General features: G+C 30.1%; 1 protein-coding gene across 6 annotated transcripts in view; it reads left to right on the top strand.

The window, feature by feature from the left end:
* Positions 1 to 23,149, top strand: part of LOC143243910 (calcium-transporting ATPase sarcoplasmic/endoplasmic reticulum type-like) — a 134,437-nt gene that overhangs the window by 65,435 nt on the left and 45,853 nt on the right. For all 6 annotated transcript variants that reach the window (XR_013024810.1, XM_076487688.1, XM_076487685.1 and 3 more), the window contains exons 8-14: positions 2,056 to 2,141; positions 2,823 to 2,889; positions 3,125 to 3,297; positions 5,542 to 5,635; positions 9,888 to 10,018; positions 16,176 to 16,264; positions 21,862 to 21,964. Coding sequence is in view for 5 of the 6 variants with exons in the window: in XM_076487688.1 (XP_076343803.1) it covers positions 2,056 to 2,141; positions 2,823 to 2,889; positions 3,125 to 3,297; positions 5,542 to 5,635; positions 9,888 to 10,018; positions 16,176 to 16,264; positions 21,862 to 21,964 (743 nt within the window). In the remaining variant the exon portion in view is untranslated. The remainder of the gene's footprint in view (positions 1 to 2,055; positions 2,142 to 2,822; positions 2,890 to 3,124; positions 3,298 to 5,541; positions 5,636 to 9,887; positions 10,019 to 16,175; positions 16,265 to 21,861; positions 21,965 to 23,149) is intronic.

A 23,149-nucleotide genomic window follows, 5' to 3' on the forward strand; every position in this document is an offset into this window, starting at 1 on the left:
CTATCTCCACCAAATATGGAGGCAGTTCATTTTAAAGGCCAACCACCCTGTTTGGAAAATGATATTGTGTTAGTTGAAGGTGATTCATACTCTGCCAAAAGCTTTCTGTCCTTTGGCACTACCATTCTTACCATTAAAGAAAAAAAAAAAGATGTGTCAATACCTAGCTATATCATAATTAATAGAAAGTAGATTTATCATTTCTCAAAGGCCTTACTGTGATTATGATATTTGATTTACCTTTAATCTATTTTCAAATATTCTTTTTAATTTCCTGATGTTCTGCCTGACCAACTCTTTCAATCATTAATAATCCATTAAGTTTCTTGTTATAGAAGTCAATTTAAACTTATTAAATTTATAATACCCTTCACTAATTTTATCCTTTAAACTATTTGTTAGCCAACCTGATATTTTACTTGCATCTATCCTTTTTTAATATAAGGAACATGCCTGTTTTAAATATATAGAAATTTATTTTAAAAAGTGTACAGTTGATCATTTTCTCTAATTAATACAGTTGCTCAAATCATAACATACAATTATTGTCACACTGTTTCAGACATTTTTTTTTCAAATTTGGAACCAAAATGTCATTATTTATGATCTCCATATGCAGTAAAACATCAATCCAAATTGATCAATGATTACTTTTACACAGATGTTTCCTTTTCTGTAAGTTAATGATAAATCTAAAACAGCATTGTCCCTTGTAGGTTTTCTGGTCAATTGGTGAATAAAGCTATTTTTAATGATAAATTTATAAAATAGTACAATCAGTTGACATTAACTTTTGAAAATGCCTAACATATATTAAAAAAATGTTATAATGTAAGATATTCAAAACTGTTTTGCTGTAGGTTTTCTTAGTGATCACAAGAATTTAAACATTGCAATCATAGGTAAAACACATAACTGAATAAAATCTAAATTAATGTTTTCAACCACTATTTCAGAATAACATTAAATTGATTTGTATACAGTCTTTGACACTTTCTTGTCTTCTTTGGTCTAAGAGAGAAACAAAGACACTGTTAATTTACAATGGAAGTTGTAGGTCCTTTAACAATTTATGATGTCAAAGGAAGGCTCGAATTAAAACCTTCAGTAGTTTTTAAAGTTCAGCAAGCTGTGGATATAAAATCCTTCCACAGTTTTTTTTTAAATAACTTTCAGGTTTTTATAGTAATTTGATTAATTTCCATTTTATTTGATGATTATGTTTATATATATATACAGAAAAATAGTAATTATTGTTTAACTTTTTGCAACATCTTTTTTTTTATTGTTCTGTGATCTTCTTTAGCTCAATCAATAAAATACCAATGTGTTGACTAATCTTTCATGTTGTGTACAACAGATGTTCACTCTTTGTAGTTTTTATGCCTGATGATGCTGTTACAATGTGGTGAAATATTGTAACCATAAATATTACAATAAACAAGTTTTAAGTTTAAAGAACCTGTACTGAAATGTTTATAATTTGATGCTGTACCATAAGCATGTGTTTTACATGTGTGTTTGTTGCTGGTAGTATACTAAATAAATGTTTTATGCCAGACATTTTGCATTTAGTTTCTTTCAAATATAGTGATTTTAATTAAAAGTGTTTTCTGTAAAGTTTGTATTCTTATAAATGTTTAGACTAAATCAGGTTATCAAATGTTTTCAACTCTTGTTATTTTTAGTAGTTTCATATACCTGTTCATTGACTAGTTTAAATTAACTAAATGTATATGTTTTTCAAAATCATTCTGTACTAAAGTATTGTACATAATTTGAATAGGCAAAACTACAGTCCACAGTTGAAAGTTCAGCTAATCAAAGAATACATTAAGCCTTGACATAACAGATTCTCTTTTTAGTTTTATCTTTAGTGAAAAAGAAAATATTTCACACACATATGTATATTTAAAGCTTATTTCTATTTCTAAACAGTTTTTGTTTATCTTGCTGTTTTAGGGATTCAAAACTGTTACAAATGTATTATGATAAAAATACTGTGAACTGTTGTTCAGATATTTGTTTGACAAATTAAACTTAACTGTGCTCCAGGTGAATCTGTGTCTGTTATCAAGCATACAGATCCTATACCTGATACCAGGGCTGTCAACCAAGATAAGAAAAATATTCTGTTTTCTGTGAGTTGCTTGTCTTTATTTATTGTTGTTTTTTTTTAAATGGAAGTTCACTGATATAGAATTTTTATTATTAGCAAAATCTTAGAATCATAAAACATTTTGATGATTATTACATAAAAAATATTATACACTAAATTATGTATTTCTGTTGTTATTTATGTCACATGTAGGTTATACAGACAGATTTTTAGTTTTTTAAATATGACACATCATCAGATTTAGTTTTGATGCCATTGACAAAAATAATAACTTATGCAGGGTATAATGTATAATATTTAATGTCACTAGCTAAGAACTGAATTCCTTCATAATGTTTGTAATGTGTTGAAGATATAATATAAAAGAAAAACTTGTCTGTGTGGGTGTATTATACTATAATATGCATACATAAACACAGTTGCAGTTATAATTTCCTTAGTTGGTTTATTTGAAAACTTGCTATCTCATAATTGTTAAATTCTCACAACAGGCACAGCATAGGTAGGCTACTGTAACAATTTCTGCATAAATTCAAGCAAATAATGTAATTATAAAGAAAGTAAAAATGTCAAGAAATTTTGTATTTTAGACATTATCAGTTTGACTGTAATTGTGTTTTTATTGTGTAGTCTGAATTGTTTAGACAAGTAACTATATATTTGTGTACTTTTTTATAAACACATTTCCTTTATATTTATATAGGGTACAAACATTGCAGCTGGTAAAGCTCAGGGTGTGGTAATTGGAACTGGACTTGATACTGCTATTGGTCAGAATTTTGTGTTCTTAATATTTGTACTACTAATTTAAACTTTGAGTAAGGTAGATTGTTGGACAAGAAATAATTGTATCTTGCTGCTGATAATCCCACTATCACAACAATTCTATATTGTTTACTTTATAAAAATGTATTTGGAACTAAATTTTATTCAGTTAAGTACTAAAACATTCTATTTTGACAGAAGAATGCTTAAGATAATAGCTTGCATATTCTCTGGATGTAGGTAAGATTCGTACAGAGATGTCAGAAACAGAAGATGTAAAAACACCATTGCAGCAGAAACTGGATGAGTTTGGTGAACAGCTATCTAAGGTGATCTCTGTCATCTGTGTTGCAGTATGGGCTATCAATATTGGCCATTTTAATGATCCAGCCCATGGAGGGTCCTGGATTAAAGTGAGTTGATATAGTTTTACATAAAGTAATTATGGAAATATACATGTAAATGAGTTGTGGGAACTAATGGTGAATTTATTAATATTATCACAAAAAGTACAAAAGAAAAGTAACTTCTACAGTGCTTTAATATCTTTTATATGATGTGTTAACTTTACAGAAATCATTACATTGTGTTTTTTTGCTGCTATGCAGTTTATTGATGTTCCAAATGTTTTGTATTACTCCCCAAAGTCCGGCCAAGTGCCAAGTTGTTTGGTTGCATTTGGACCTTCTCAGTTTTTATAGCCTGAAGAATGTTTGTATTTTTAGAACTTGATGAAAGTGGCTTTATTTGCTGAATGCTTGGGATAATTTTCTTGTTGAAAGATGAATCCATGGCTGGATTGACTCTGCTATTACTGGGAATTATATGAGTGTTTGTACTCTTGTAGGCTTTATAATGGTGTGTTATGTAACACATTATGTCGGTTAAATAGCAAGCAATCACAGCTTGAACTATCAAGAATGACTGTACAACTTATTTTCAAATTATAAAGTTGTGGCATTCCAACAGTATTTGCTTTCTATACCCTTTTCCCTTACCATTTCTAAAACTATTTCCATTAGTGTACATTGTATATATTCTTTATTTGAAGAGAATCTCTTAGTAGAAAAAGTAAGAAATTGTTGATTGGGCCATAGTTGATTCTATGCTGGATTTTATTTAGACACATATGCTGTGGATGGTGAAACAATTATAAGAGAAATGTACTGAAACTGTTTTGAAGTATTTACATTGTAAATCTTTTCAATGCAATCTTTGTGCATCAGCTTCAAAAAGGGGTAATAATTAGTTCATCTTCATTTTAAAAATTATCTGAGTTTAACAGTATAAATTTTTCAAGAAAAAATTCACATTAAGAAGATTTTAAAACAATTGTGGTATTTAAAAAAACATGAGACTGAATTCAGTCTTTATGTGTGAGGGTAAATTAGGAGTAACTGTATGGGCTAAGACATGTGTTAGACTGGCATGCAATGTATATTTTTATTCTTTTTGCATTTGATATTTTTTTAACAAACATTTAAAAAACTTTAGACAGATAATTCTTCATATTTGTCTTCTGCAGTTACAACAGTTGGAAACATATTTAAAAAATGTGAAGTTTTCATGTGATGTCTCATTAGTAATATTAGCAATATTTCCTGAGGAGGAGATAAATTTTTATAACCTTCTTTCAGTTTTAGTTTACTTAGTAACTAGTTCAAACTAGCTATTAAAACAGTTTATGGAAAAAATAAAAATTAACAAGTGTAACTTTAAATGCTATTTCTATAAGAGGTACAATAATATTCAAAGCTACTAAATTACAGTTAATTCTAAATTTGACAAGCTATTTTGTTCATTTATATTTATGCCTAAAATCATAAAGTAGCTTTCTTTTTTTTCGGTAGTAGTGTGATATGCTGAAAATGTTTCGAAATAAAAATTGTTAAATCTAGCTATGCTAAGTTTCTAACGTCAAGTTAAGTACAATTTTTAATCAATAAAATATGTATACATAAAAAGTTTTTACTTTTGTGATGTTTTATTGGGATAGCAAATGATGAGCTCAGTTGTACTAAAGACTCACTCAGCCTTGAAGCTAATATTATTGATTGATTTTAAGAGCATTTTTATTTTATTAAGTACCTAAACAACTTGCAGTGTTGAAATATAAGATATACTTTGTAAACTGATGGATGTTTTTTTTTCAATTTTCCCTAAGAAATTCATGATTATGATTTTAAATCAGCAGGGTGAAAGTAGCATTTAAGATATTTGTTTTTTACTACCAGTCACTGCTTATGAAACTTTTTGTTCAATTATAATTTACTTGTTAGGCAGAACCTATTGTAACCAAAATCAGTGTTGAATATGAGTCTTGTTTTAAATAGGTAATTCGATCACTTAGAAAGTAAATTTAAAAATTGTTTTCATAAGACTGAACTTTTTGATTGAGAGGTGTTATTGAGAACAATAGTGAATTACATTCTGTTTGTTTTTAATATAGGGTGCTACATAACTAAAAGTGAGAGGGAATTACTTTTGGTGCTACATAACTAAAAGTGAGAGGGAATTACTTTTGGTGCTACATGACTAAAAGTGAGAGGAATTACTTTTGGTGCTACATAACTAAAAGTGAGAGGGAATTACTTTTGGTGCTACATAACTAAAAGTAAGAGGGAATTACTTTTTACATGAATTTGTTTTTCTTATAGGGAGCTATTTACTATTTCAAGATTGCTGTTGCACTAGCTGTAGCTGCAATTCCTGAAGGTCTACCTGCTGTGATAACCACATGCTTGGCTTTAGGTTAGTTATCTCTATTTCTCTGTATGTATGTGTGCAAAAATTAAAGTTCTTATTTGAAAGTTTATGTTAAATGAAGGAACTATGTTACTCTGTATCACTAATAAGTTAGCTGTTTTAAATTCACTAAGGATTTTGCATGTTCATACAAGTTACTTAAGCACAAAGTGACATGCAGTATTCAGCATATGTCAAGTTTTATATTCAGTGCTGTAAAAAATAATTAAACCCTTTATTTTTCCAGTCAACATTCATCATGTGAGACATATTTAAAAGGTGTGTTTAGATGAATGCATAGTTTTGTTGATTTTTTACAAAACAACTTTTTTATTAATCTTTAGAAAAGAAGTCACCAAGAAACTCCTGAAAGTATGAGAAAATTCAAATTATAATCTTAACCCTTTCTCCACAGTCATTTTTTTCACACATGTCACAAGTTTTTTAATGAGTTACATTCAAAATTTAATTAAACTACTATTTTTTTATGGTATATGTATTTCATAAAAGTGTAGTCAATGATCCATATTTTAATAGTATATAACTTTTTAAGTTTTACTTTTATGAGGCAATATTGTTTTAAAATTCTGAATTTCTTCTAGTGTGAGAATTGATATTTTCTCTCTAGGCATTCTCTCTGCTGTAATATATTTACAATCTGTCCAAGAAGTACAAAATTTAGTATCAATAACTCATTATAATGCCATAAAATGAAAAAAGCATAATTTTCATAGCCTTTGACCTTATTTTGTTGCAGAGCAAAGAAATAGAAAATCAGACTTCTCTTGCCACACACATCTGCCACATTTTCTTTCAAAATTTGTTAGTAGTTTTCTATTATAATACTATATTACTTATAACTAATTGAAAGCCAAGGTTTTCATCTGACAAATAACATATTATATTACATTGTTTTCTCTACAAAAGAGTGTTAGCTTAGTTTTCACTACAATCTTTATTCCCATGGAAAACACACTGATTAGCTTAGATGAATTTGTAACAGTTATTCTTTCACAGATAGAAAGCCAGAAAATGTTGTTATAGTTATTGTCTGCATTTTGCATATTAGTAGTTGTGTTCTTTGGTGCTTTGTTTAATTAACTAAAAATATATTTAGTGTGGTACTATCATTAGTATGAAAAAAATTGAGTTAAGTGTTATCGACAATTGATAGCAAAAGAAACAAAAAACAAAAGGCCAAGATAAGTATTCTATTTTTTGTTTTCATGTGTATAACTCTTTTATTGTAATAAAAGTAACTTAAAGTAAAAATAAGAAATTTTATAGGATAGGTAAGGTGAAAGATATTTTATTTTAAACACACTTTTTAAAATGTGTTTCAAAGGAATGAAGCCTAGTGTTCCATTAAAAAGTAGCAAAATATATTTAAAAAAAGTCAGCATACTAAGTTTTGATTTACATTCCACAGATGCATAACTAGGGGAGAAGAAGATACAAGCTCCACTGCATTTTGAGTATTTTTTAACAAAAACTTTCTTGCCTTGTTCATTCACCAGTTCTTTTTTACACTTGCCCCCCAGTTTTAACTAATTAGATGGGTATGATAGCCTGTGTACATTGTTTTAATTTTGACATAGTTTATTAAGGCTATTTCTATATCCACAATTGGTCAATAACAATTTTTAGCATTTAAGTTTTTGAGGGAGTGCACAGTTATCCATTTTAGTGTGCTGATCAAGCTTGTTGTCTTGAAAACACATGATTTTTGTTGAATTATATTGAGTTGTTATAATGAGACTCTCATTTGGACTTCAATCTCTTTTAATGTAAGATAAGAAAATTAACCTTGGATAATCAGCCTTTGCATATTTGTCTTTCTGTAGTAAATTTATAGTGACTTGTTATAAGGTGATATGCTAGAAATTATATTTGTTCCCATCCTGGTTGATTTAATATAGTAATGTTTGTGGTATTTACACTTCAAATTAAAAATTATTTTGTGGAAACATGTTAAGAAAATTGGTAATGTAGTTTACCCCTGAATAAGAAAGGTCCACATTTTGAAAGCACTTGAGTTATAGGGTTTTTGTCATTTTGTGTAAAAAAATTCTTGAACCCTCATATTTTTTTGACATTGTGATAATATAGACTTAATATTTCATAAGAGTGAGATCAAATAGTAACATGTTTGTTAATGTTTTATGTTCTCAAGTGGCACTCTAAGGCAGTATATAAACAAATTAATAAACCATCGGAAACATGAATGGACTGTTTATAGTGCAAGTTAACCCATTCAACGCAGGCTCGGTCAATTTAACTGACCATGTTACTTCTTTATACTTGTTTATAGTCTTTATAGATTTAATACTTCTAACTTTTAGTATAGTGTGTGTGTATATATATATTCACAAAATTTGACACTACTTCAGTTAATATTATGAGTCTTTCACGTACAAAAAAAACATACTTAGTGAAGTATATTGAATAAACTAAAAAAAAAAAAAACCATTAATATATTGAATATTTGTTTTGAATAGTCCATGTGCAAAGTAATTTTATTGTTAAGATTAAACATACTTTTCTCATGTGGAAAATCTCAAATTTCCTTTTTTGTAATCCCAAAACTTCCTAGATACATTTAAAACGTTTTTTTTTCAGTGAAACTTTGTTTTTTCTGTTATTTTCTCTACCCTAACTTGAATGGGATTAATCAATACTTCATAACCACCAAAAAAAAGTCAAAATAATTGTAAACTACCATTTTCTTTCTTTCTAGAATGATTTCAGACAGTAACATGAAACTAAATTCTAAATGTTTATCCTAGGAGAGCTTATTTAAGCTTGTAACATTATACATCTAGTTATAATTAAATTCTATTATTTTATTACTCTTTTGGTTGCCCTTTGAACTGTATCTAACTAGTATTTGCTCCTTTATACGTTGTAAATCACTAGGGGCATGTGCAGCTCAAATTACACTGTTGAATTACAATGCTCACATGCTGCTTGCATGGTTGCTTCATGCCTCATAAAATATTTTTATTATATTATTATTATTTATTTTATCTAATCTCATATTAACTAACCTAAAAAACGTTGGACATTATAATTACATAAAATTTTATAATGATAAATAAAGAATAAACATGAAAAACAAGAAATAAAGTGTATAACCAGTTTTCTTTTTTCTTGCTGTCAAATGTCAAGGAGGTTTAACTGTGCTTTTTACATTAATGGTAGTAATGCACTAAATATCTTTTATTTAATTTAATAATGCACCCAAAACAAAGACTAATAACATGCAAAAAGTAAACAATTTCCTCTACTTCTCACAATTTTTGTAGCTTCCTAGCTGTGTGCCAAGAACCATTAGAAATTCATCCAATCTAGCCATTAAGTTTCTTACTGGAACATTACTTGTACTCTGAGTTAAATTGACTATTACCTGTTCAAAACACAGAATTATGCATTACATCATTTGATAGGTGAAAACCTTGACTTTCTATTGGTTATGTATAAAATATAATTAAACTTAAAGAGAGAGAACTATGAACTTGTCCTGAAAGAGAGGATGGGGCAAATGTGTGTGGCAGGAAGAGTTTGATTATTTATTTCGTAGCTCTGTAACCAAACAAAATTGAAAGCTATAAAATTATGGATCATCTGAGCAATAATGAATATATAATGAGTAATTTACATTTAATTTCTTACTCTTTCAAGGGATGGTGTAAAAAATAGATAAGACAAGATGCCTAGAGAAAATATGTCGTGTGTGATACTAGGGGAAATTCAGGATTTATTTAAATATTTCATTGTAAGATTAGGAACTTAAAACTTATAGACTATTAAATTGTGGATTGTTTGGTAAGATTTTATGCCATACTAATTGATATAACATAAAAAACTAGTTTAATAAAATTTCGAATATAAGACTAAAACTTTCTGTCATGGGTGGTGAAGGATACTCAGGTTGAAATAATTAAATCCTTAATCTTTAAGTGAATATTTTGCTGATGAAAAAACTTTTGTAAAGTTCATGTACTATATTTCTAGAAATGGTTGACATAAATAGGGGTATTTAAATAATAAATTCTGTTTTGAAATATATCTGAAGAAACCAGAGAATAGAAAATATAAAATATACATCCTGACTAAAATATTTCTATTAAGACAAATCTTAGAATGTGTTATAACTTAGATAAATTGTTTGTGGCTTTAATTTGTTTAAATGAATTTATACATCAATATAATTTATGTAATCAAAAGATTTATTTAGAAAGCTATTTAAAATTTGCAGGAACTAGAAGAATGGCAAAAAAAAATGCCATAGTGAGGTCACTACCATCTGTAGAAACCCTTGGGTGTACATCTGTCATCTGTTCTGACAAGACAGGTACTTTGACAACCAATCAGATGTCTGTCAGTCGGGTAAGTTACCAAACATTATTTTTATTATTTGACTGTTCAGAATTGGAACATTTTGAAATTATTAAAGGTAAGTATAACATAATCAAAAATGGATCATTATTTGAATTTTTATTACAAGCAAGAAAATCTCACATTTGTATGAAATACGTTTTGTGGTTTAAAAACTAATTATTGCTCTGACAGTTAAAAGAAAATATTTTAATTAGAAGGTTTTATTTTTTATTAGGAAAGTAAGAAAATTGTTTGGAAGCAGTATTTGAACTAACAGAATGTAGTTTTATTTTTTTTAATTCTTGAAGTAATAGTGCCTCACCCTGTTATAAAAAATGATTCCACAGATTTTATATTATCCTTATTTGGTTTTTTTTTTTCTTACTGTATACAATACAACTTAGCTTCATAGTGTTTCACCAAAAGTGAATTATCTTCAGACTACAACATTTAGAGAAGTGCATAAAGTGTTTGTTTGTTTGTTTTTTTGGAATTTCGCACAAAGCTACTCGAGGGCTATCTGTGCTAGCCGTCTCTAATTTAGCAGTGTAAGACTAGAGGGAAGGCAGCTAGTCATCACCACCCACCGCCAACTCTTGGGCTACTCTTTTACCAATGAATAGTGGGGCATAAAGTGATATATTCTGTTTCTAAACAGTTTCAAACAAGAGTTAAAAGAAGCTTTTATTAAGTTTATGTAATCATATTTGTTGGTGGAAATGTGCATCATATTATATAAAATATGATTATATTACTTTAAAAATACTTTTTTATACACCCAGGCTCTTAAGTTTTCTTGTATTCAAAAACTTTTATCTGTGTTAACACATTTAGTTTTCTACTCATATTGATAAAATGATAAAATATGCAGTTTTTATATCTAAAGATGAAAATACTGACAAACTAAGCAAAGTATTAAAGAAGTCAGTGAAAACATTATTTTTGGTATCACTATGATCCAAAAAAATTAACTTTATTTGCTCATTTTTAAATGTATAGTTTCAGTTTTATTTTTCATCTTTGTCTGATGCAGCAGCTGTGTACATGTGCATAGCCATTTAAAAGTCATATAGTCACTACATGATATTTTCTTTTATACTACAAACTTATACTTGAAGGGATGTGACACTAAACTGGGATTAAATTCATGTAGTGTGTACAGCACAGGTAACTTTTTAAAAATAAACTCTACACTTATGCAAAAGCAAAAAAACAAAGAAAATATACAAATGTGGATTCTGTATAGGTTGCATTAATTATTTGTTTGGCAGAAGTGTTGAGGCAACATTTATTGAATTTGCAGCCCTCACCTTTCTATAATGTGGTTCAGGTTCACCACTAGCAACGTATTATTTAAACACACAGTCTTCCAATGTTTAAATAATTTATACAGTAAGTGAATAGTTTCCTTTGTTCCTTATCTGTTGAATTTTCAGTCAATTAATTGTATGGATAAAATTGGCTCTTTTGTGGATGATTATAGAACTTTCTTACTGATAACAATGGTAATTAAACTTTAACTATTATTTATATGCTAAAATAGGAAGTTTAACCTTCAGTAGTGTGCAAAACTTCTGAATATCTAAATGCAGGATACCTTAATGTTTGTTAGTAAACCAAACCCACAAAGCTGTCACATAATCACTGGTGTTTTACAGCTTTTTAATGATGCAAACATTTCTGGAAGTTTGTTCTGAAATGGTACTATCTACACCCACCCAAAGCTATCTCAATCTTGATTTGCCCTCTAAGCATTATTAAAAAATATTTTTCTACAGCACACTTGTCTTTATACCCCATCAGTTTTGTGCCTTTTAAGAACATGAGCTGATCATGTGACTTCTTTCTAGAAGTAATAGTTTGCCATCTATCATTTTAGAACCATCCTCACTTTTTCAACTGGCATTCTGGTATGTAGACATGTATCTTAATTTGCTGTTCATGTGACCATAAAATTTTGATTGTGTTTGATTAGAAATTTAAATCAGTTTCAACTTTAGGTTTTGACTTCTAGTAAATTGAATTATTCTGTTTCTACTTGGTTGTTTTCAAAATATATCTTTTCCAATTTCTCATTTGTACATATGAATTCAATATTTAATATGGTGGATGATGAAGTTCTCACAAAAGTGGTTCTGACATAACTCCCAAGGTCTCAGAGTCGATGATGTCTGCTGGGGAAGTACAGGCATTTGTTCTTGGGTAGTTTGTATTGTACATTCACCTGACAGTATTTTCCTTTCTCATTACTGTTTTCTTGTGAGGGAGGGTATAACTAAAGAGTGTAAATTTCTTTCTACTGCAGTTTCCACCTGTTACTGCACATTTGTGTAATTTTTTGGGTTTGATATTGTGTTGTTGTTTTTTTCCAGGAGATCTGTGGTACATTTTGCAGCATGTATTTCTCATTCCCATTAGGTATCCCAGGTTTAGCAATTTTATATGACCTCATTTCCTCATGTGATAATTTTGGTCTTTCATGTTTTCTTTGATCAGTATTTGGTAAGTTAGATTTTTGTAATTTTTTTATAATCTGAACTATTTTAGTTAAAATTTGCATTTAGGGTTTGGTTGTTACTTTGTTTTTGTTTAACCCTATCACCACATTAAAGATTTTATTAAACTACTTTTGTTTATGCTATACTTTGTTTCTATTGGCCTTCATATCCAGGTGCAGCTGGCTGAATTGAATTTGATATTGGATAACATTGCTGTCTTTACTGGTCAGCCCATCCAACCATGACTTATTTTCATCCCCAGATGTGATCTTTCTTTGAGTTATCTGATTGGAAGTACCATCTTCTATTTGTTGAACATCTTTAAAATTATCCTTCCATTTAAACCATACTGATGGTTTAAAATCAGGTGACTCTGTGAGCTCTGCTGTGGTATGTTGTGGTTCAATGGTTGTACACAGGATTCACTCTACAGTGTCTGTGTTCTGCCAAATTGTATGCCATTTCTCTTGCTCTGGATCATGTATAAGCTATGCAGTACACCAGTTGTACTGTTTATATCAACTTGCTTAGCTCTCTGCTGGCCCTGGAATTGCTTCATGTTAGTTCTCACCCTGTTCTCATTAATATTCAAAACCAACTGGCTCATTTTTCTCTTTATAATCCATTTCTATTAAGTTCTTCTGGATACCAGACCACGTCAGTATTCGTGGAATGCAGCTTGCTAACACCACAGCAAAGTCTATCTGCTCTGATGCTATCATTACTATACCTGTCCCATACATGGACTATGATCCTGTAGACAAGGCTTGGTTCTGCACCATTTGGCAGTTTACTTGGAGTGAGCAACGTGATAACAAGCTTTTCCAGATCAAACCTTCTGTTATTTTTTGGCCAACTTGCTTTCATAAGGATCAGAGGAGGAAGTTGTTCTGGCTAGACTACCCATTAGTCACAGCTTTTTAACTTATTGTTTTCTTGTGTCTGAACTGATGCATCAATGTATGGTTTTTTGTGACACTCAAGTCACAATAGCCGACATTTTACTTTTATGCCATCATTACGACCATGAGCGATGGCACTAATTTAAACATGACATTGGTGACACTGTCAATTTCAATTGTGTTTTGACATTTTTAAGGACCATCGACCTTTACAATTTGAAAACTGGTCTTTGTTTAAATGTGATTCCATTTTACATATTTTAATAAATTTTACTCTTCTTTTTAATTTATTTACTGGTTGTTTGGCACAGATACCCTAGTTGCTTTGCACCAATAAATGACAAACAACAAACCATATCAAGATTGCTCTTTTCATGTGTTCTGCTTACTGCTCTGCATTGGCCTACTCAGACGTGATTCTCTCTGATATGGCCTTTACTGGAGTGACATTTGCTGCCCTAACCTTTGTCTTAGCCATATCTCCAACAAGCACAATCAGACAGTTTATTTTGACATTATCAAACTCTATATTCATGTGTGGTTTGGTCACTTGCCTCAGCTTAGGGACTCACCACTCATGTGTAATGTTTCCTGTTCCATTTGACCTTCATCCTTGTTTGTGTCCCAGAAAGAGTGGTCTATCTTTAGACCTTAACTCATTTAACATAACTTCCACCTTTCAGGTTCTTCGGTACTTCATCTAACCCATTTCTTCACCTGGTTGTTTGATTAGTTTTTTTTTATTTTCAACTGTTTCTATTTATGAGGTTGTTCTGTCAAACACCCGATTCTCCAGTTTCTGGAAAGCTTTCTCCTCCCTTATTGTATCCCTCCATTTCTGTTCCTTTCATTTTTTTCATGCTCTACATTTCTTTGTTTTGCCATATTGTATTTCAGTTTTGTCATTCATGCCCTATCCAATTTTCCATTTGAACCCATTGCAACATGTTCTTTGTACCATCTTTCCAATAAGTTTTTCTCCATTTCCTTCTTCCTTGTGGTAATTGTCATTCTGATATTTATGCCATGAATGTTTCTGCATCCTTTCTCATTTCTCTTATGTTGTTCTCTATCCAACTGGACTTTTTTTCCTAGATATCTGCTGCCTGAGCATGTTGTTTGATCTTCTCTCTTTATTTTCCATTTCCCACTAGTAATACCATTCAGCTCTAGATATACTTCCTTATCTGGTTCATTTTGCAAGATGTTATGTAACTCATACAGCTTCTTTTCTTACCAAAAGTTACTAGTTTCATTTATAAAGGACCATCACTCTTGGACCTAATGAGTGAAGCAAATGAGGGTTTCTCCTTATCCCTGCTGATCCATGATTTCTACAATTGTGCTCTTTCTACTTGATTTGAGATTCATATATCTACACTGACCCCTCCATCATGGTTTGCTTTTTTTATATTCTAGCATACTAGTTCTTTCAGTGCAGTATCCTTCTGCTTGATTTGAGATTGACATGCCTACATTGACCTCTCCATCATAGTAATGTGGGATTCTAGCTTTTGTATGTGATAGTAGTACTGTTTTGGAAGCTAACATTTTCCAACAGGCACTTACCTATATTCATTCACTTCCCACTCTTCCTCCCCATTGAATTGCTGGTATTTATGGTTTGTTCCTGCCAGTTGTTAAAAGTAAGGATGATTTTAAAATAGTATAGGAAGCCAGCTGCATTAGTATAGATGGCACAGTACGATTGATGGAGAGTGGTCATGTGGTCAGCTTGTGTTCTAAAATGATGCAAATTGGTGGGATATAAAGACTAGTGTGCTGGAGAAAAATACTTTTAGCAATGCTTAGAGGACAGACCAGAATCAAGATAGCTTTGGGTAAGTAAGCATCTATTAGAAATACATTTTCAGAGTTAAAAAAAAAATGTTTACTTTCATGCTATGTACATTTCTAGTGTTTTGAAGTTTTCCAGGTGTTTTAGAGCAAACTATTCTGTTCTATTCTTGATGACAAGAAACCCATTTGAAGTAAAAATGTATCTCAGAATGGCTGAAGATGACCTAGGAAGGTTGAAACATTGTTCTCTGCTTTATTAGTAAAAGTGTTAGTGCCCATACCAGCTGTCCTGAGATACATATTCTGTTCTATTATTCACCCTGTTAAAAGTGCTTGTTGTCAACTTATTTTTATTGACTTATAATAACATTTGAAATGTAATTTATGTTTTATTCTTTTTGAATACTTTTCTTTAGTCTCCACTATAACAGAGGCTCACACACTTCACTTTGTTAAAAGACTTGTAACACATCTGAGAAATTATAGTTTAACTTACATAAATTTACTTTGGCAACTACTAGCAGGACTGACTTGATAATTTTAAGTGTGTATATAGTTAGCAAATAAGTGGTTCTCTTCAGCCATGATAGTAATTGCTAAACAGTGGTTCATAGGTTGTGAGTCTGCACAATGCAAAACATATTGCTTTAGTTGCCTGCTTTAAATTTCAAGGAAAACTTTAACTTACATCTTATATTATTTCTTTAAATCTAAAATACTGAGCACAGGGTTGAAATTGTATAAAGCCTTTTACTTGATTATTGTGATTGTGTTTTTTCCAAGTTTCAACTGGTTAGAAAAACATTTAATGGGTTACTTTAGAATAATTGTTTTATTTGCATGCCATGTATGTTATGAACTACCTGTAATTATTTTACAAGAGACAACAATCTTTACAAAAGTATATGAATTGTTAAGATGAATATAAAGTGTTGACTGCTGTCTATGTTTTGTATCTTGAAATAGCTCTTTGTTGTGGAAGATATTGATGGAAAAAATGTTGCTCTTGGTGAGTTTCAAATCACAGGCTCTACTTATGAACCAGTTGGAGAAATGTATGTACAAAGTCTTATATTTCATTATTTTGTTCTTCACTTTTTATAAGCTTTCTTGCAAATTGGATTATGTTTTCATTTATTGAGTTCTAATATACCATTAGTTAAGATTTAATTAAAATTTGTAATAAATTACGGTTTTGAATAAGTAATTGTTTTTGTGGAGATAAGCAATAAAAATAAGAAAAAATAAAAAGAGACTCTAAAACCTGTACTTAAAGTATGAAAAAATAAATAAATAGGTGTAATAGTATAGCTTCAATAACTTTGTAGAAGAGCTCTTAAACTTTCTTTGCCAATTTCTACAAATTGGTTGAAAGGCAATATTTTTAAAGCAGAAATTATAATCCTCATATTAAGTAATAAAATTAATTTGTAAACAGAATTTGTAAAATGTTAATTTCCCTATATTCTGAATTTATTCAGAATTAAAGTTTTTGTAACTGAAATCAGAATGTAGTGGTATAATGCACTTAATACTGTGATAATTTTTGTGTTAATCTTTTCACTGTGGGTATGTCAAAATGTGCATGCCATGACATTTTACAGAATTACATTCAAAATTTAGTTTAACTGTTTTAATGTCAGCATACACCAAACAACTTAGCACCCAAATGTAGATTATCAATCATATTGATATAAGGAAATGTATTAATAACCCTTCAGTGTTCCTTGTATGAGGATTTTAACATTTGTTTTCTAAAGTACAGAGTTTTCTTTCACAAACTGCAAATAATCCACAGTGACATTTTATATTATTTACAACAAATAGAAAGGAAAAGTTTTATTGTATAAAATAACATATAAAGCTATGTTATTTTCAGTAAAGATTATTGTCTATTTCATTTTCAGTTTGAAAATTTATCTTTAGTGTTCTGATCAAGTATTACATGTTCACCAACTGATTTACATCCTGATTGCAGGATTATTAATCAGACGTGATTCTTGTGGGAATCATATTTGTGTCAAATATAAAGTTTTACTGAAAAAAAAAATTCATTTGGAAATTTTCAGATGAAAAAAACTCCATACATTCATAGACAAATATTGAATAAAATATCTTGTGTACAAAGGACTTGTAATGTTTACTGATGGGTACTTTAAAATCATAGGGTTGGTGGAATTCATTAGCCTCATATGGAAAGAGTTATTCCTATCATTATTGGTGGGTCAAAGTGTACAAGTCACAACTATCTGGCCTGGCATGGCCAAGCGCGTAAGGCGTGCGACTCGTAATCCGAGGGTCTCGGGTTTGCGCCCACGTCGCGCCAAGCATGCTCGCCCTCCCAGCCGTGGGGGCGTTATAATGTTACGGTCAATCCCACTATTCATTGGTAAAAGAGTAGCCCAAGAGTTGGCGGTGGGTGGTGATGACTAGCTGCCTTCCCTCTAGTCTTACACTGCTAAATTAGGGACGGCTAGCACAGATAGCCCTCAAGTAGCTTTGTGCGAAATTCCAAAAACAACAACAACACAACTATCTAGAAAGTTACCTTAAAAATTGAATTAAATTACTGTATTGTTATGATATTCCAATGAACATAAAAAAGATAAGGTTAAGGTTCCTCAGCAGTTTACAACAACAAAAAAAGAAGACACAAGTGAATACTGTATTTCTTGATTTTCATATTATTTAATTATTGTTGTAAATGTAATTTCAGATGTAAAAAATTAGAAATTTAGGTTAGATTAGGTAAGATGAAGAAAAACTAGCAATAATAAATATTCTTCATGAGTTATTCTGGCAAGTAGTTCATGCATTACACAAATCAACATTGTAATGTGAAGTACATGTTCACTTAGTGATTTGCAATTTGTGTATTGGAATATTAGCTGAACACAGTTCAAAGGGCAATAAAACAAGTTAAATAAAAACAGATGTATACTGTTATGAGCATTCAGCTATTTAAAATAAATAAATTTAGTTTCCTGTAAAAATTTGAAGTCATTCTACAGAGCAAAAGAGGGCATTTTACACTTGTTTCATGTTTCTTATGGTAGTTACCAGGTTGATCAAATTTACTTATGAGGTTTCAGGGATTACACAAATGAAACTGGAGAGTTTTAAGATGAGGAAAATTATTTTTAATCTTAACATGAAAATCACTCTGCATTTGAAGCAATCAACACTTTGTCTCTTTGTTCACAGAAAAAGTTTGAAAAAAGTACTTTGTTATTGATTTTTTGTCCACAAAAGACTTATAATGTTAACTGAAAGTTTGTGAAATTTTACAAACATGCACAAAACATTAGAAGCTACATTATGAAACCTAGCCAATTATCTGTGGCACCAATGCTCACTTGGAGTGCTAGCAGCTGGTAGGGATGACAATGCATGGTGACTGTGAGTGATTTGCAGCCTTGTATTCTAATCTTTGTTCAATTTTTTTTCTTGTCTAAAGACAAAAATATACCAGATAAATGTTAAATCTGCATGTGACCTCTTCACCTTAGTTTTTCTCCACTAGGTGCAGCAAATTCAGCTCTTTATTTTGTTTCTGTATATTTGAATGGAGAAAAGTAAAGTTCTCCATGATGAGAAACAGAGATGAAATGGGAAGATTGCGACCTCTGTTGCAAATCTAGATAAGAAAAATTCCATGAAGTTGTGGGTTGCACATTACGTAATAAAAAAGCTTTTCCAGTATCATACATATAAGCAAGAATTTCATTATTGTATGATTCTAGGGGTTGATTTTGGGTTATAAGCTCAGCAGAATTGGCCATGCCTGTAGTGAGAGAATTGTATTATATTCAATGTGTCGAGAGTACTAATCTATCACATATGTGGTCTGGTTAACCAGCCCAAAAATGTTACATCTGTATCACATATATCACATTGTAAATCATATTATTTTTATTAAATGTTGCAGGAATCCCAATCCATTATGTATTGAGGCAGATTATGTTATTTTCTTTCAATTACTTCAAGCAAACCCTAAGTGCAAGAAGTGTATGTACATATATGCTGCACTGGGTGATTCCCTTGTAGTTTCACCTTTTACTAGTTACATTTGGATTTATTTATTTGTAGGATTATTATAGTTGTGGGTTACACTCACAAGTAGCCAACTTCAGATAGTTTGTGAAATGACTAAAGAATCTACTTGATATCTGAGAAAAATAGAAACATATATTTATTTCTCATACATACATGCATATATAAATTTCCTATTTGGATACTCATTTAGAAACTCTTCCAAAATACTCGTCAGTATTTCAACCACATCTAATTTATTGATGTATTCAATTGTACTTTGTTTTGCTAACATATTAGAACTAATACATTACTTTACTATGTAGAAATGTTAATATAATTCACACAAATCTTAGGCAATCTTTCTGACAAACAATTTATCAACTTACTTTTGACAGCTTTTGTCTTTTGTATTTCTTCTGCCAAAACAATCTCCCTACATGTCATCTACACTTCTGTCTTTAGAGTCTGTAAATAGGATCTTGGAAATGATTTATACAAAACCAAAACAATAAATGCAACAAATCATTCTAGCTTTACCTGATTTAATTGTTTTGCACATAACTTTAAAATTATTTTTGTTGGTTTTTAGAATTTAACATTTCTGTATAGTTGTGTAATTGTATTTTGCAGACCCCCTTTGTCCCGGACTTGCATGTGTTCTAAAAACACTCAACCTTCCAGTCTGAATTTCCTTTTATGGTTCTGTTCTTCTCTTCACTTCTGCATTTTTCTCAAAGATATCATATAATAGTTTGTTAACTTCTAGACAACTGTGTTTTAAACTTAATGAACATTCTGCCAACTTATTGATTTATTAGTGTCTGTTTTGTATTGATAAAAGAACTGTGTATTATTCTCTAAGAGTTTAGTCTTAGAAACTCACTTTCAATTAAACTCTCATTACTACTCATGCTGTATCCTCTTATTTGGTCGTCTAATACATCATATATATTTCCATATGATATTCAGTGTAAAATATTCACTGCTAGTCAGTTTTAAAAGAAAGTAATAAAAATAAACTGGAAATTTTATATACAGTGATTGTTTCAAAATACTTTACCCAGAAGTATTAGAGAAAACTGCTTATTACAGAGGTGTCTTTGTTTTTGGTGTTTAAAATGTGATTCTTGATTTATATATATGATTTGAATGTGGATATTTGCTTAAGAAATTATCTGTTTCCAGTAAGTTAAATCCTGTTGGCATGAGTTATGGGTCATAGGCCATGTCGTTGCATCTGTTGACTCGCATTCAAAATTTTATTCAGCTATTATTTTATGAAATTATGTCAGTAAGTTTGGTATCACATCATAGGTATAATTTAAACTTAAGTATTATGCATTAGTTAATTTCTTAATTTAAATGTAAATATTAAAAAATTGCACCTAAATATTGATTTTTGTTGGTAATCTCGTTTGTTGAATGCAGCATTAGTTCAAATTAAACGTTTGTGATGTCTAAATACAAAGTATCTAGTTTCCTACAAATTAGGAACTCAAATTATTTATATGGACAAGCTAGAATATAAAACAAAGTCTTCCTGTCTTTTCTATTTGCTGAGATATTGCTATATTTATTGACTCAAACACAGTGGCCACACCCACCTCTTTCCATTTTTACAAAGGCTTATGTACATTTACTTCTGTCTACAATGTGTGAATAATCAATCACAAGCTAAATATGTTCTGCTGGTGGATTTCTCAGTCTTTTCAAGATATGTGGATATGGAACTATTTATTTTTATATCAAATTCTAAGTGGTAAGATAAGACTTTACTGAGCTCTAAATTTCAATTTTTGTTTTACCTAAATACAGCTTGGTTACTAAGTTTGATAAATTATTGTGAAATTCTGTGGTAATGATATAGTACTTTATGAGTTTTGGTTATATCAAAATGTATATATAAACCCAAAAAAGTTATTGTGCTTCACATCTTTTATGTGTGAAATTTGATAAAGTTTAGCAGCCTACAGCAATATGCAAATGAGTAGAAAGTTTGTAAATAGGAGAGAGAATTGTTTGCTTTATTTTTTCATTCACTGTTTTATGTTTAAGAAAATAAGTTTAACAACTTATTTTATATAGCAGTAATGTATAGACGTGTATTATAACTAAAATGTGCCTGTATTTTACAAAATACTCGTCCACTAAAATGCACCCAAGACAGATGTTTTTCTAAAGGTCAGTTTTATGTTGTTTGATATGGTACCATGAATGTACGTGCTGTGTGTCGTTGGAATGTCAGGCACAACTGAAAAGGTCAATGTAATGAATATATAATGTTATGATATTTAACATTTTCAGACTAAATATTTGTGTTTCCATGTTATAATTTGTAGATATGTAATGGTTACTGATAATCTGCAAAATTTCATAAAGGATACACTTGACTGTTTTAAAAGTTATAACATGAAAACTATAACAAGCACAAATAGTCACAAGTTCAGTCCTTAGGACCAGATATGTGCTGAAAAAATTAAAAGACATTTACATGTGTAGTGATAACTGAAAATTCTTGTGCCATTTTAATTCAGCTGAAGTTCAGAAGTATTCATGAATGTAATACTTATTGATGTATCTGACTTGGTTTTATACTCAATGTTAATCTCTTTTGAAGATTCAAGGATGGAAACAAGGTTCGAACTAATGATTTTGAAGCACTGTATGAAGTTGCAACATGTTGTGTTATGTGCAATGATTCCAGTGTTGATTTCAATGAAGTAAGTTATCCCTTTTTTTTTTGCACTCACTTTTTGAAATAAGGTGGATTTTTTTTTTTAAGTCAAGAACAAAAAAGGTTAAAGGTTTGTTTTATCTTGATTTTATTCTCTTATTTCATGATTTATGATTTTAGTAACCATGGCATTTAAAATTTCCCAAAGACCATGAAAATGAAAAAATTAGTTTCTATGTAAATTAAAGTTTTGAAAACTTCAGTGCTTTTTATTAGGTTGTTAGTGATGAACTTAAAGCAGTAATCTAAATGTATGAAAAAAATAAACCACACTATGTGATTAACTGAATGATCTGTATATACTGATGCAATAACATGTTACAACATTTATAGCCATAGTATCATAGACAAAATGTTTGACATCAGTCATTTTGGTAAGTGCTCAAATACTTGACAGTGCAATGTTACCATGATTGGAGTTTTAGTTGGAGCTTTTGTCATATGAAAGATATTTTATGATGAAAGAGCAAAAATATGCAAAGTACAGGGCACACAGATTTCAAAGTGATTTCCATTGGAAGTAAAAAGTCAGTATACCCTTGTAATAATGTGAAACTGACTAGTAAGACTTAACTTTTGTCTTTAAATCATGTATAATTTTAAAATTTAAATTATAAACTACGTTTCGATGCCAATCTCATTAACATAAGTGGTGATCATGTTGTTTAATAAAATTGTGAAAATAACACTCTAAAATATTATGACATGTGCACTTTAACTTACCTGGAGCAAAATGGATAAAAGGTCAATATACCCTCATGAGGATATGAAACAGTATTCCTTAAATACTTGAAATTTAAACTCCATAGAGTTCTTTGTAAAAAAAGGTTAATTGAAGTTAGGATTAGGAAAATATACTGATACTAGTTATGTGAGTTGCATTTTATGACATATTCTTTAATTTCATTCATAGTAAGAATGAAAATAATATTCCTTCCGTCCAGTTTTCTGATACACCTGTGTGGGTAACTATGGATTTTGGTATACTTAGTTTACATTTGGTTTGAGAAACAAAGTCCACCTAGATTGGATGTTCTGTAAAAAGTTTGTCAGGATGTGTGTGGACTAAGATCAGTCTTACTAGTCTTCACAGAAACTTAGTATAGTAAAAATTGCACTGTTGAGGAATGATTGATTATGATTAGTGATGAGAAAGTAGTCCCAAAGATAG

The sequence above is a fragment of the Tachypleus tridentatus genome, chromosome 2, assembly GCF_004210375.1.
Source record: "Tachypleus tridentatus isolate NWPU-2018 chromosome 2, ASM421037v1, whole genome shotgun sequence".
Classification (NCBI taxonomy): domain Eukaryota; kingdom Metazoa; phylum Arthropoda; class Merostomata; order Xiphosura; family Limulidae; genus Tachypleus; species Tachypleus tridentatus.